This window comes from Suncus etruscus, chromosome 13 (genome assembly GCF_024139225.1).
Source record: "Suncus etruscus isolate mSunEtr1 chromosome 13, mSunEtr1.pri.cur, whole genome shotgun sequence".
Lineage (NCBI taxonomy): Eukaryota > Metazoa > Chordata > Mammalia > Eulipotyphla > Soricidae > Suncus > Suncus etruscus.
Window position 1 is genome coordinate 96,518,215 of NC_064860.1, and position 16,289 is coordinate 96,534,503.

General features: G+C 36.5%; 1 protein-coding gene and 1 non-coding gene across 2 annotated transcripts in view; one reads left to right on the plus strand and one right to left on the minus strand.

The window, feature by feature from the left end:
- Positions 1 to 16,289, minus strand: part of DSCAM (DS cell adhesion molecule) — a 589,689-nt gene that overhangs the window by 160,814 nt on the left and 412,586 nt on the right. The window contains 1 exon segment of the mRNA XM_049785384.1: positions 5,806 to 5,979. Within this exon segment, the coding sequence (XP_049641341.1) occupies positions 5,806 to 5,979 (174 nt within the window).
- On the plus strand, positions 12,782 to 12,886 carry LOC126026895 (U6 spliceosomal RNA). Its single transcript, XR_007502091.1, has one exon. It is a non-coding gene; the product is annotated as a U6 spliceosomal RNA (small nuclear RNA).

The following is a 16,289-nucleotide window of genomic DNA, read 5'->3' on the forward strand; positions in this document are numbered from 1 at the left end:
CTTAAGAGTGCCTACTGATGGGCTGCGAGGAATAAGCCAGCCTCTCTGCTCTTCGTGCATCTAGAGATGTGTGACATGCTCACTAACTGTTCCTAATGTTTTGGTCAACATAATGGCTCACTCAGGTGTTGGGAACCTGGTTGGGGGAGTGATATAATATTGAATAAATGTTACTGAATAAATATGTTGTGTATATGGGTATTGAATAAATTGAACATGGCATTGATATTTATTCAATAAATCTGCCTCTGAGACCACTCATGGCTGGTGATCGCAAGCATGGACAGCCCATGTTGTGTGTGTTTGTTGTGTGTGTCTCATTCTCTGAGATCAGTCCTGCCTGCTGAGGATGTACAAGTAGTGTTGCAGGAACGATGATGCTCCAGAACTGTGAGGAATACATGTTTATATGAAGGTCTTCAAACTTCAGAATTTATGCAGGTAGCCCAGTTGACCAACATAAAATAGTTATTTGGACTTTAATGAGCACATAAGTCAGCTGTAGCCCCCTTATATCTGTGTAGGACAAACAGGAATTGGCCTCCTCCAGGAAAACTTCAGGTTATTGAGAAAGTAAAGCTTTTTATCCCCAGAGTCCCCCAAGAGAACCCCCAAGCAGTGAAGTTGCCATCAAGGCAAAAGTCAGCCTCACTAGTAGAAATATCTATGAGTGTTCACTGCTATCTTTTTCATGTGTTAATGAGATAGTATTGTAGGATGCTCAAATAATCCATCACTCCCTAGAGTGGTCTTAGCAGTTTCCCCATAAAATGAGTCCTGGAATGAGCAAGCTCAGTGTGGTAGAGGGTGTTCATAGGTGAGCATGGATAGCAGCCTCTCTCTGTGAAGTGGCTGGGAAGAATTGACTCAGAAGAAAGTTGAGTTCATTTTTTTCTGCTTTCTGCTGCCTCTTGGTGCTGGTACACTTGTCTTCTGTTGGGGAGTGGAACTCATTGTGGTCTCAGGTCATTTGAACTGGATCAGGATTCTGTGATGGGCTTTTCTGCATCTCTAGCATGATGATGGCAGGTAATGGAAACACTAAACTTCTGTAACCACCTCCTAATGGAAGCTTCTCTTATTTGGACTCTCCTTGCTGAGAGCCTGGAGGAGGCCATTCCCTGTCTCTTTTTGCTTGACCTGTGCTGAGTTGATATTTATCACCTTACATTCTGGCTCTGGCAATTATCTTTTCTTGGCTTTTGGCTTCTATTTCTACCCCACTCACTCTGCTCCCATTCGTCTTGCATTGAGAGAGATGTTAATTACGTTTTCATATAAACACTTTCCTGATTACATTTTTTCTGCTTTCAATGAACATCTTCCACACGTTGCCAGTAAATTATATGCACTCCCGTTTCCAGCTACCACATTTAATGTTTTCCAGCCTTGAGTTGCTGGTTATTATTTTTTTTTTCCCTCAGGGTGCTCCAAATGTCAGAATAACTTTTCTATCCTTCTCCTATTCTCTGCTCTTTGAAAGTGGGGGAAATTTTTCATTTCAGCTCCAAGGACACCCCCTCTCTGAAATATTTATTAATGTTTCAGGTGAAAGTAGTGGCTTTCTTCTGTAAAATGCCCTGGTCTATGTGAGATCTATGTTGCAGGATGCAGCTTCCTGCTCCCAAGAGATTTATAGCTTTCCAATACATTGAGCTCTGAATGTAGAGGCCCTGCTGATAATCTAACTATCAGCACATTGCAGAAGATGGGTTAGGTAGACTTTAAAATAGGTAGATTAATGATTGGAAGAATAGATGAATAGATGGACAGATCGTTAGGTAAATGGATAGATGGGTGGTTAGTTGAGTGGATGGATACGTGAGTGGATGGATGGTTAAACGTACATGCAGGACTTTGTATACAAGTGTAAACATCCACATCCATGGACTTTAGGGGTCTCAAACTCAATTTACCTGGGGGCCGCAGGAGGCAAAGTCGGGGTGATCCTTGAGTGCAAAGTCAGTAGTAAGCCTTGAACATTGGGGGATTGGGGGGTGTGACCCAAACAACTAAAACAAAACAAAACAAAACAAAAAAGATTCCTCTAGGGCAGGGCCACAATATGTTGTGTGGAGGGACGCAAACGGCCCACGGGCCGTGAGTTTGAGATCCCTGGATTAGATTCTGGTTGTCTTTATTTTTCTAAGATATGTAATCAGTAGAGGAAGGGTCAAGTTCAGTGGTGAGTTTATGTTTAACTTTGGGAGGAACTGAGACCTCTTATCCAAAGTGACTTACCCATTTCATCTTCCACCAGTATTTACATGCTCCAATCTTTAAACACCCACTAGTATGGCCCAATTAAAACATCAACAACAAGGTGGGAAGTAGTAGCTTAAGATTTTGATTTGCATTTTCCAGATGACTAAGGTTGTGGATGTGCCCTGGCCTTTTGTATATATTCTTCAATATAAAATTTCAAGCTTTGTCCCTTTTGATTTGAATTATTTATGACTTATTGCTGAATGGTTAAATTTGTGAATACATGTGTCCTGCCAGATATTTAATTTAGAGATTTCTTTCATTTCTCTAGGTTGTATTTTCATTTTCTCCATGCATAAACTACTATAAATTACATAAAAGTCAAATAATGGCTTTTTTTCTTATTTCAGTGAAGAAATTATTGTCATATTCATAAACATACAAATGGATTCTGTAGAGGTAGAAGAGGGGAGATTTATCCCTGTGAAGGAGCCCTGGCCTTGCTGGAGCCCTGGACTCAACACTGGTCTAAGGGGTGTGTCTAGATCACCTCTGAGAAGAGAAGAGGTGACCACACAAAGCACAGGACCTAAACAGGACACTGAACCTTGCCAACTCTCTGCCTTCATTTCATTTGTTGTCCTCCAAATATGTTTCATTTTACCTTCTCAACTGATTTATTTCTGTAGCTTCTGTACTTGCTGCTCTCTTTACCAAGATTTCTCTCTCCACCCGTCCATTCTTTTCTAGTGCTCTCCAAGGAAGTGTTTCTTCTTGTTCAGGGAAGAACTGATGTCTGGAACCACTTTTGATACTAGAGACTGCTCAGAGAATACAGTTGAATGTGCCAGCAGGACCAAAAGAGGGCTCCTGTGGATAGCCAAGCAGGCAGGGGCACTGAAACCAGGAACTGTTGAAGAGAAGCCAGATGAGTGCCACCACAAAGGGACCAAGCCAGCCCAAGACCAGATCAGAGATGCTCCACCTCCATGCAAGAGGACCAGAGGAGAGGAAGCACCTTAGCTATGAAATCTGAAAGTGATTCAGCTTGTCCACATAGGAAGGACAGAACTTTATGGCTACTAGACAGAGGGATGCTCAGGAAAGGTAGGCAGCAATCAAGCAGAGGGGGGAATAGATTTTCTGTCCTTGAGTACCAGACCCAAGAGATGGTTTAATTTTAATTTACTTAGTTATTTTAGTATACTTATTGATGCCATTGTAGGACAGGACATGAGTCAGTAGCAAATAATTTACATTTTCACTCATCCTAGCTCAGAGAAGAATGCATCCATTTAGATTCTGTCTGCACATTTGCCCATTCTGTGCACTGATGGATGTGTCCCCCCCAGAAAAAAACAAAAGATAAGCATTGGATCATCTGCTACTAGGTAAATCTGGTTTCCTGGGAGATGGAATGCTACAAGAAACCAGATGAGGCTAGTCTTCTATGAATAAAATTAGTATAAGGGTCCATAGAGATAGTACAGAGGTTAGTTATCTGCTTTGTGCATAGGCAAACCTGGCTCAATCCCCAGCACCATTTATGGTTATACCAAGCACTGTCAGGGGTCAGTACTGAATGCAGAGTCAAGAATAAGCTCTAAGAACTGTGCGGTGTCACCCCTTCACAAACGACAACAGCAAATTGGTCACCATGTAGCTACAATATGACTGTGAATGATTTGTAATCCACTTTGGTCAAAATAAAAATTATTATATATAAAAAATTAAACCTGTCTCCTGTTTGGTCAGGAGAGATGTAAGAAGAGATTTCTGTGGGGTTTTCAGGAAAGATTCCTTTAGTCTTTTGTTATTCTGGTTTTTGAGTCACACCCAGCAATACCCAAGGCTTACTCCTGGCTTTGTGCTTGCTTGGTGATCCCTCCCGATGATGCTCAGGGAACTAACTATATGTGTACCAGAGATCGAACCCAGTTTGTCTGCATGCACAGCAGACACTGTACTATCACTCTAAACTGATTTATATACATTTTAATATCAAGTTCCACGCTGATGTATGCTAAGCATAAATGACTTTATGTTCTTCCAAATCAGCTTGTCCAGATTATAACATGTAGAAGCCCAAATTACTAGTTATGCTCAAATCTTGTTTAAAAATAAACCTGTTTTGTAATTATAATTTTCCCATGATATCTATGAGTAACTAAAAGATAACTTGATACCTTCATAGTTCTGTGTAAGTGATGAACCTAACTGGAATAGTCTTTATAAGAGAGGATGGATATGACTTTTTGCATAATTGGCCTTTTTTCGAAACACATGCACTTGAAATTGAAATTCACTTTTAAATAATCTTATTCAAATAAATGATGAAGCAGATGCTTTTTTTGATCCACAAATATCACAAGTAATATAAAAAGAGTAAGTCTGAACAAAACTTTGTAGTCAGGAAGAACTCATGGCTTCCCCAATGGCACATCATATAAAGAGAGAGAGAGAAACATAACTCCGTCTTTATGATTTAGATACCCCTCCACTTCTAGGCTGAGTTAGTCCATTTTATGATGGACCTTCTCTGAAGGTTGAGTTAAACAAAATCTGAAAACTAATTTACTAGTAAGATGCTCTTGCCTATAAAATGGGTCAGCAACACAAGCCCTTTAAACATAGCACTACACATTTTAGTCTTGTAGGTGTTTGTTTTTAGTAATAAAGTTTCAGTTGATTGTTTTTTAATAGTGATCTACTAAAGGAAATCTATGAACATAACAAACTTGTGTGTAATGATATGCAAGAAAATCAACCTTTGAAAAGAATACAATTGAGAGCATATTTCCCCATCTACACACAATAAAAATATCAATAGAATAGAAATATAAAGAGATATTTCTCTACTAGGTTGCTCAGATTCTGCACTAAGGACTCCTCCCATTTTTTGCTTGCTTGAAGTTTTGCCCCCACTTTTTTCTTTTCTTTTTTTCCTCTTACCTTCAAACAGAAATACATAACTTGAAGCATCTTGTTCTGCCTCACAAATTGAGGAGGAAATAATGGAGGGCACCAAGACCAAAGAGTCGTATGAACATTGAATAGAAATAAAAAATGATCAGACTTGAACACCAATTTCAAAGCCAACTACAACAGAAACAATACCCAATCTATAAGAGGCCAGACACAGAAAGGACCACTTATACTAGCAGCCCAGGGGGCAAAGAAAGGGTGATATGGGATGCAGGCTGGGAACAGGGGTGCAGGGAGGACAACATTGGTGGTGAGAATGCCCCTGATTCAATGTCACTATGTACCTTAAATAGTACTGTAAATGATTTGTAATCCACTTTGGTCAAATAAAAATTATTAATATAAATAAAAGAGCCATGAGAACCAGAGGGAGATTGTGGTCCAACATTTAGACACAAGAGCACATGGGAATCTATGATGACTGGTGGGTTTTATTGCATCACACCCTTCTGTTCATTGCATCACTCTTTTACTAGGTCAATATTAAGTCATGCTTTCATTTTAGCAAATGCACATTTTGTTTTGTTCTGTTTTGAAACAGATGGACACAGTGACCACCAAAAACCCAAGCCCCAGAGACCTACTGAGGTAAAATGAAGGATTCTTCTTTCTTACTTTTAACCGTGAGGTACATGGACTTGCTGACGTCTGCGCCCACGTCATTGCTGACCTTGCAGAGGTAGTAACCGCTATCTTCTTCCACAACATGCTTGATCAACAAAGACCCATTGCTGAGGACCTGAATTCGGCCATTCAGGGCAATTGGTTGGAACTGGGGAACCCCAGCACCTGAAATAGAATAGAAAAAAAGAACAATGAAATCAACCTAAATGGATCTGGGGAGATAGTGGACCCAAATTCTCACAGATTAATTATGAGATGTCCTGGTCCTATATGGCATGGGAGATAGTCATCACCTCCACCAAGAAAAGACCTCAGACCTTTGTTGTCTTTTCTTCACAGAAATTATGACTTGGAGGAAAACACATTAATTTAAAACAGCAAGATTTCAGACTATGAAATATGGAAGAAAAACTCTTTCAGATTGTTCCTGCATAAAAGGCAATTTCTTGAGTATTAAGTAGCTGATAAACGACTCAAAGAAATCACAGTAGAATAATGAGAGAAGTGGACACTTCTTTCGGTAGCAAATTTCTGTGTTCTTTTGGGATTTATAATGAATGTAAACATAGAATGCCCCAGAGATGTGGCATTTGGACAACCTCACTGCAGGTACACATGGGAAGCTACCATGAAAATACCAGTATTGCAGGCTTATTTGCCAAATGACCTTCTTTTCCAGTCTAGAAACACAATGCTCATAAACACTGTTCATATATTAAAATAAATAAGTCAAGTCAATGCATTACGCGCATTACGTCATGTAATTAAACCACTACTGCCCTAAGTATGTGTATTTCTTTTTAAAAATGTTACAGTATGATATGCTATGAAATAAATGATACAATTTTTGGGGGGCCACACCTGGTGATGCTCAAAGGTTACTCCTGGCTATGTGCTCAGAAATCGCTCCTGGCTTGGGGGACCATATGGGATGCTGGGAGATCAAACCATGGTCCGTCTTAGGCTAGTGCGGGCAAGACAGATGCCTTACCCCTTGCATCACTGCTCCGGCCCCATTAAGTGATACAATTTATATGAAAAAAAAATAAAATCAAAGTCCTAGGAGATTTATGGGAAGATGGAAGTTTGAATAGAGCTGTCATATTGACTGCACCCCCATGCCATGCCTTCCTGGAGAAATTGGGTCTATGTAGCATCCCCTTAATACAATCCTTGAGAGATTAATAGGATTGTGCTCTTCAGTGAAATAGGATTTGGCGGGGTGAGGGATGCCTTGAGTGAGAACCAGTCCCATCTTTTTTTGAAAAGCTTTCACTGTAGAACAAATCTAAAGCTACAACTTTGATCGTTCTAGAACCTACACAGGAAGTACTCAGGTATCATGGTGACCAAGTAGGAAAGCTCAAACTTCGCTTCTGCAGACATGAGACTGGATGGCATTTCTTCCAGTGTCTGTTCCCAAGCAAACTGACCATTTGCCCAATGGGATTCTTTAATTCACAACATCAAAGAGAGCATTATCCTCTGACCCCTTGTTTCTGCAATCATTATCTCAGATACTGAAGTGATAAGATAATGGGGTGTTATATATACTGAATTAAGGGTCTACAGAGTTCCTCAAAAAGTATTTAAAAAATCAGAATAAAATTAGAGAGGAAGCATTAACGTTTGAATTAAAAAGAAGTTTATTTCTGAAAAGGATGAAAAAAAAATCCAGAAAACAATGTTGCCTTTCTTCTTAAGTGCCAAAAAATAGAAAACATGCAAATCATTCTATCCTCGAGTGGCTCAGAAATCTGAAGATTCATACCATTGGGTAAATTTAGTTGTAAAGAGTTAACACTGTAAGAAATTTACAAAGGAGTACTGTTTATTTGTAGGAAAATATGAAATTATGCAATTTACTGCTACATGGATAAAACTAGGGGGCCGAGTGAAATCAATCAGGAGTGAGACAGACATAGAATGATCTCTTTCATGTGTGAAATGTAAGGAAACATAGTAAGAGATACAATAAATGATCAAAGGCAACAGAACCTGAGAGGGTTGATCTACAAAACTGAGCATACCTGGGGATAGTGGAGGGGGCTGAGAGGGAACCCGGAGATAACAGTAAAGGAAAATACACACTGTTGGGGAATGTGGTATTGGAACATTCTATGCATAAATTTGTATCATTAACATAATAAATAAAGATGCCTCAATCAAAATGGAGAAAGAAAGAATACTGTAAGGATACCTGGGTATATAGAAACAATTACAATTTGTCACAGAACAGAAGGGCAGTGTCCTGGTTGAGATCAGGTAAGAAGTAAAAGGATGCATCACTGACTTCAATCACTACTCTTTTTTATGCACAACAGAATTTCATAAAGTGTTATGAAATTCTATTAAATCTTTTTATGTCTAGAGAATAAATCATAAACAGAACTTTGGTATGGGACAGGGCTGTAATGATTATTTACATTTTTAAAAGTCTGAGGGCATTTAAAAAGAATATTAAAAATGAATATTAAAATCAGAAGAGAGACAAATAAGATGGTAGCAATAATAAACACACTATTATAGATGAAGATTTTCTTAAACAAGTCAATCAACAGATAGTGATGGGAGAAGAAAAAAAACCAGTGAACTTGAAGCTAAGCCAACATAAACGCAAAAGAGTGAAAGTCACAGAATCGATGATGTGAGTGTTCTGGAGCAATATATACTATTTTAAAATTAAGTAATTATAATCTGCAAAGAAGTGAGATAGAAAAGAGCAGATGAAATAATATAGGAAATATAGATAACTATAATAATACTACCATTCAGTTTGGCTTTCTGACATTTATAAAAAATGAATGTAGCAGAGATAATATTGTGGGCCAAAGTAGAAATTTTAATACATTTTATAAAGTCAATATATTGCTACTGTTAAAATATTGAAAGCAATAGAAATAAGATTTCTGAGAGCTTTCAAATACTTGAGAATTAAAAAAAAAACACTTTATATGTAACTATGAGTCAAATAAAAAGTTAAAGTAAAAATATTTATATGTTATACTTAAGTGAATAATAGAATGACATAAACATACTAACATTTGTGTGATCCTGTTAAAATCAGTGGTTTGGAAGTTTGTGGCATGAAATGCTTTATTTTAAGAAGGAAGAATCAAATCTGTGATCTATGTCTACCTTAAGAAGCTCTTCCAGAGATAGATAAAGAAAACCAATGTAAAGAGAAGAAAATAAGAGAAAATTATAATTAATATATCAGCAACAATAGAAAACAAAACTAAATGACTGGTCTTTATAAAGATTATATAGTAGACAAATCTCTAGTTGGACTGATCAAGAAGCAAGGTAAATTGCATGGAATTATAATTAGTACCCACTTCTGTTAACATGATGGGAAAAATTAGGAATAACTATATGAAATAAAGTTGATTTAAGAGAAATTTTCTTGAAATGTGAAGTAGCAGAGTCACTCAAGAAAATCACATAGCATTAATAGTCCTGTAGTTTAACAAATTTTATTTGTATATGAAAAGCTCATAAAAATACTTGAAGCCCACATGGCTTGATAATAAACACTAAGACTTACAGGTGAAATAATAACCAAATATGCGCACACTCAGAAAACGTAAGTGATGAAGATACTTTACAAACTGATTTTGTCATATTAGAATAATCTTAACACCAAAATTAGAAAAAAGCTTACTAAAAATTGGTACAGGTCAAAATTCCTCACACAAAAAATCATAATCAAATATTACCCAGTCAGGTGATCAATTTATAAAAATAACTTTTGTTATAATATTTTACTTATTAATGCGGATATATAGCGTTAGCTGTAGTTTCTAATATAAAGTCTACATCCCCCTTTTAGCATAAAACACAATTTTTATATTTTATATATCTGTTCAAATTTTTCCTTATAATTTTCTTAACTCTTCCTCTTCCTCTTCACTAACTTGTGTATTTGTAGGATTTATATGTTTCATGTTAATTTTAAATTGTATTAGCTTAGAATTATTCAGACTATTAATGTTCAAAATTTATATACCTACAAGAAGAGAAAGATAGTCTTGAAAATAAAGGTTTTTCAACTAATCATTAATTTACAATTGTGGGGAATTTCATGAGCTTAACTTCAATCATCTGTCAGTACTTCCATATCAAATAAACTTCTCAGAGGTGGGATAGAAAGAAACATAACAAGGGAAGAAGAACAAAGGACCAGTCTCTGCAACTAGAGATACTGTTCACAGAACTGAGCCGACAAAGACGACTGATGAGGACCTCGAGACGGCACTGTGGGAAGGGCACTTGCCTTGCATACAGCAGAACCAAGTTCGAGCTTTAGTATTCCATATAGTGCCTAGAACCCACCAGGAGAAATTCCTGAACACAGAGCCAGAAGTAAGCCCTAAGTACTTCTTCGTGTGTTTCAAAAGGAAAAGAAAAATAGTTGTAATGACTGTGCTCTTGGGACAGTGGTGGAGAAACCACCTGGGGATGAATGTAATAGTGGAATAAAGCATGTATGAAAAGTATAATTAACAGCATGATAGATCCTGGTACTTCCATAAAATAGTTAACAACAACAATGATGATGGTGATAATGTACTACAACCAAGTGAGACTTGGAATACAAGATTGTTATAAATTGAAAAATTAGCCAATGACATTTACTATACAATATGTAAAAAAATAACTACAGCATGATATGATTACTTTTCTCTTTCTCCCTAAAGGCAGAGCAGCCCACAGTTACATCTGGCACAGTAGGCATAGGAACAACCCAGATTCACAACTGAACCGAGTCAAGCTGCCAAGCCACCAAATAGTGCTAGCTCCAAATTTCATAGCACTGCCAGCCAGTAGGCTCACAATAAATCTGACTAAAAAGTTGCATCAAAGACCACCAAGCTCGATCAACTTAAGCAATAACACAGAAGGCACAACTGGCCCCAACCAGTTTAGCAGATCCTCAGACAATTACTTTAGCAGCAAACAAAAATAGCATTGTGAAATATAACAATATCTCTTATTGACTCTTATTGACCTAAATTTTGATAATTCCATTTGTCTTTGCCTTAACAAACACTATGAAGTCAATTTGTTTGTGCCTGCAACAGGGAAGCCTAGAGTGGTGGGTGGAAAACTGGGGACATGGATAGAAGGAAGGTCACACTGATGGTGAGATTGGTGTTGAAAATATTTAATTCCTGAAATAACTGTAATAACCAAATATGCACAAACTCAGAAAATATAAGTGATGAAGACACTTTACAAACTTATTTTTGTCAGATTGGAGTAATCATAACACTAAAATTAGAAAAAAATGTTACTAAAAATTGTTACAGGCTAAATTCCTCACGAAAAATTTAAAAAGTCCTTAATGATCATAAATAACTTGGTAAATCCTGCTGTGGTAATAAAAACAACTTAAATATAGAAAGGGGGTAATAAAAATTTGGGTTTTGGTGGAGTCACCCCAGCAGTGATCAGCAAACTTAGGGATCCTTTATATTGGTTCTTGGTTGCCATGTTCAATGATAGGGCCCACATTTGCATTGTTGTTTGAGCCTTGCAGAGCTAGGGTGACCGGGCCACTCTGGCAGTGCTTGGGAAGGACATAAATAATTCATAGAACTCAACATCCATTACTGATGCTCATTATAAACCAGAAATAAACCCAAATAATCCGATAACCAGAGGGGACTTCTAAAAATTCTGACAACTCATATTATATCAAATTGGGAAAGAGAGAATTTTCCTCTACCAAAGAGCAATAAGCAAGAATGCCTGGTCTTGTTCTTTCATTCAATGTTTTTTAGGTTACTCTAGTAAAAGAAATAAGACTAGAAAATAGGATGAAATGCATATGTATTAGATAAAAGACTATAACTGAATAGATAACATCATTATTTACAAAGATGATCAAAGTCAATACAATGCTATATAAAGAGCTAATATGATAAAGTTGCATGCACAATAATTTTCATCAAGTCAGGATGCATCAATATCCAATTTTTCATGTTCATTTTATTGTTGTGTCCTAGCAAGAAGCTATTGAGATTTCCAAATGAAGTTTGCTTCAGAACATTTAGCAGACATTCATTTAACAAAATAGGTTTGAGACTAGGCAATAAAAAACAATAAGAGCTATTGCTAAAAATAGATGTATATTTCTAAAAATAGACTATATACCAGGTACAAGGATAAAATGTCTCAATAGTTTCAGATGTTGAACATCATTTTCTATAAAGAGTCAAACAGTAAATGTTTTAGCCTTTGTAGGACATACTGTCCAACACAAACACTTATTTCTACAATGGAGGAATGAAAGTAGTCAGAGAAATAGCTAGAAACAAGCTTCCTAGTTGTGTTCCAATATCATTTATTTACAAAACCAGGCTGTAAGTAGAATTTCATGTGTGCCTTCCAGTTGGGTGCACCTGTCTGATTTTAAAAATATGTGAGAAGTATAGATATGTTAAATGATTATAAAGTTGGAAGTGAGAAAATAATATTAATAATACACATATTTAAAACATGAGGTGCTAGCGTTCATAACACCATTGTAAGTAGAAAAGTTTAAAAGTGTGTATTAAACAGAAAAAAATGGAAAATCAAGGATAACGAATTCTAGGAATACAATGGTAGCTTTTGGTATTGTTTCAATGTTTCTTCAATATTAGCCGCTGAATATCATATAAAGTTAAGCTCAATAAACAAACCCGTCGTATCCCTAAAGCCATACATATAATAGAAATGATCAAAATATTTAAAAGAAAAATGTCTAATAGAAATGTGTCATAAGTTTAAAATTTAATGTATATGAAAGTTCACTGAAGATATAAATCCATGCTTGATAAATAATGAACAAATCAGTAAATAAGTGATTGATTTTGGAAATGAAGATTGTTTTTGAAAAAGGAATTAATGAAAGCTACCTTCCTCTCTGGGATTTAAAATATGAGACTTACAATTTAGGGATCTGTGAAACTCAACACAAGTGCTCGCTTCAGCCACACATATACTAAAATTGGAATGATACAGAGATTTAGCATGGCCACTGCACAAGGATGACATGAATATTCTTGAAGAAACTCAACATGAAACAAATGTAAAAATGCTCTCTTTTCTTCTCAAGATCCCAACTCCATCATCTGCAGTGGTGAGAACTTTCTTAATAAGGAAAAAGTATATATTATTGTTAATTTTTGTCTATAGGCAGTCAAGACATTGAAAGCAGAGACAAGACAAATGAATTCAATAGAAAGTTTAATTTATAAAAGGATGGAAAGGATTGGGAACCAAAGGTGGCATTCAATGGTAGTCTTTCCAGGAAACCTTCTCTTTTTATATTTTCTACTAGGAATATACTTTCACCCTCATTGAGTTTAATACATGCAAGATGGTAGAAGGGCTCTGGGAAAGAACAGGGTGTCTGAAAGCATTATCTGCTCTATATCCTGGGTGCATATCCTGGGGCTGCTATCAGAGTTTTTTTTTTTTCTGGGTTCTTTGTCTTTCCTCTAACCTTGCCCTGCCCTTTCCCCTCCTGTCCCTATGGAGTGAGATCACTATGAAAAACCCTAAAATGAGATTTCCAGTAGGGTTTCCCCCAACTGCCCTCTGTCAAGCTGAATTCTGCTAGCAGTCAGATGAATTAGTTTGCAGAAAATCTGTCCTGGTTGAGTCCCAGTAGGATCAAATATCTCAGTTCACTACAGTGCTGCAGTTACTAAACCAAGGGACTTGCCTACTTCTTATTTGCGCAACTAAATACTTTTTGAATAGTAACATACGCTTATTTTTTTAAGTTATAAAGTCTTGAAGACATTTGTTACATAGCAATTGATCACTATCACACTGTGAGAAACTATGCAATCAGCTTTTCTTGCACTTCCCCTGTAAATTGTAGCTATTAATAAAAATTCTTTCATAGGATGGTGTAGATATTAAGTTGTTCAACTTTCTTTCTACTTTCTACTGAATTGAATTTCAGACATGAAAGGGGTTAGAATCTGACTTACAGTCAGAAAGAATCTAAAGTTGATATCAAATAATTCTGTCAACTCCTTACTTAGTCTACCTTCTGCCCCAGGGTAACTCTTGAAAACTAGTCTTCATGTTTTCTCATTTTGATCAACAAAACAGTAAAATCTCATTAAATTTTATTTTACTTTAATTTCATGATTTTTTCTAATATTTGTTTTTTATTGTGTTTACTTTTGATTACTGATATGTCTGAGTGATTGTTTATAAATGTATTAGCAAATTGGACTTGTTTTTCAGAATAGCCCATCTCTGTCCTAGAACCGACTATCTACTGTGTTTTTGGTCTTTGTCTTTTTTAATCACCAAATTAATTTGAACCATAAAAAATTATTTATGCTCCCAATTACAAATTTTATTATTCTGTTGTATAACTCAGATTAGATCTTGAGATATGTTTTCATTATCTATTGATATAAAAGTAGGGAGCAGATATGAGTCTCAATGGGGTGGAGCACATACCAACATATACAAAGTCCTGAGTTTAATACCAATTATTATATGGGCCTCTGAGCACTTCTCAGCTATCCTGGTGGTCTCTGAATATAATCAGGAGTAACCCCCCAACCAGGTCTTCTGAATACTTCCTGCAGGGGCTTCATGGCTATATATAAATATATATTGTTGGCTGTACTTACATAAGTATTTGAGGTGGGGAGGGGACACATGCCAATGTTTCAGGGCTTACTTCTGGCTTTGTGCTTGGGATTTAATCCTGTCTGGACTAAGAGAACAGTATTGGATGCCAGGGATCAAATCATCCCAGGCACATGCAAACAAGTGCTTTACTGACTGCATTACTGCTTTAGCTCCAAGATCTGGTTTTAAAAATCGAGAAAACTCTGCATATGTTATTTAGAGTAAGTACAGAGGATTTTATTGAGACTTAAAAGTCAGCAGATAAGTCTCACATTTTTATTTAATTTCTTAAATTTGATGCACATTTTCAAAATCCATATAGGTTATTGATGAATTTCTCAATGTTAATTGCAAATCAGGGTCCTTTTAAGTCAAATACACAAAATCTGAAAATTCAGATTCAGCTAAATTTAGTTAAATTCAGTTAAATTTAGAGTTTAGATATAAATCCACGAGGCAACTTCCCCAAAGCTATACCATCTCTATATTATATAAAATTTAAATAACCTTCAAATTCTGGGGGGAAAAGTTGCCAATGAATTGAAAATAAAATTCCAGCTTTGCTCATGTCAAAACCAAAAATGCTCTCTTTTTCTCAAAGAATTATCACCAGAAAAAAACACTATTATTTGACACATTTGTACTAGGAAACTGCAGGGCTGAACTTAACTACTACACTAAGTGGTCTTAACGAAAGAGCTGAAAAGAATAACTGATTAATTTCTATGTAGACTGAACTAAGTATTTTCATAACTTAACATACTAAGTGAAGATGAAGATAAAATAATTGCCTTCAAAAATCATTAGACTTAGAAAAATCACATTATGAACCTAAATTGTTTCTACACCCTAGCTGGTCTGAATAACAGTGAATCAACTCATGAGTCAGTTTCAAGGGTTAGCCTTAGAGCAGAGGGCAGACTGGACAAGGCTTTGACAGAATTTTCCGTCATCTACTTTACTGTAAAGTAGATATATTTTTCCCTCAATATAAAAAGTCAGATTGAACAATATGCAAATTAAGACAATATGCAAAATCCCATCATCTCATTAGCATAAACCAAGCTATTTGAATAATTAGCTAACATCTACCTTCTAGGAACCGGAAGTCATTAAACAGTTGTCAATTTTCTGTGGCCAGCAGGGGTCCAGTTGGCACCATTTTAATGCTCTATTATGTGGGGAGATATGCTACAGATAATAAAGGCACATAATGAATTTCTGGGTACAGCCAAATATACGAACTTATATACTGAAAAGAGATGCCAAGTAGCATTGTCAGGGCTGGGGAAAAAGAATGGGGATAGAACTGCCGAGTGCCAGGACTGTTTATTCCATCTTTTCTTCCACTCTTACTGTCCCCATGTGGAATGAAAGCACTAGGGGCCCATGTTCTCTCTGAAGCTGGTGAGCATGGCCCTGAGGCAATTATTCTCTCAGAATCCTTACACTCATCATATCTAAAATGGGAGGAATGATCCACATATACCCTATAAAGATCATTGTTAGCACCAAAGGCAACATGAATGTACCGTATGTGTGTGATTGTTCATGCCGCAGCCGGGAAAGGTTGGAGAATGGATGAGGCAAGAATAGAGAAAAGTAGAATCAAAAAGTGAAAAGTGTCTCAACTTGAAGCTCAAGGGAAGAACCCTAAGCTGTTCCTTTCACTAAGCAATACACCCCAGCCTCTTGGGTCCTTCTGGAGACAGCACAGTTCTAGAACAGCAAACCAGGTCGTCTAGCTGAGGGACAGGGTTCTATTTCTGTGACAATACTTGGAGAACTGGAGCAAAAGTCATATCCAAGACCTAAATGAGGTG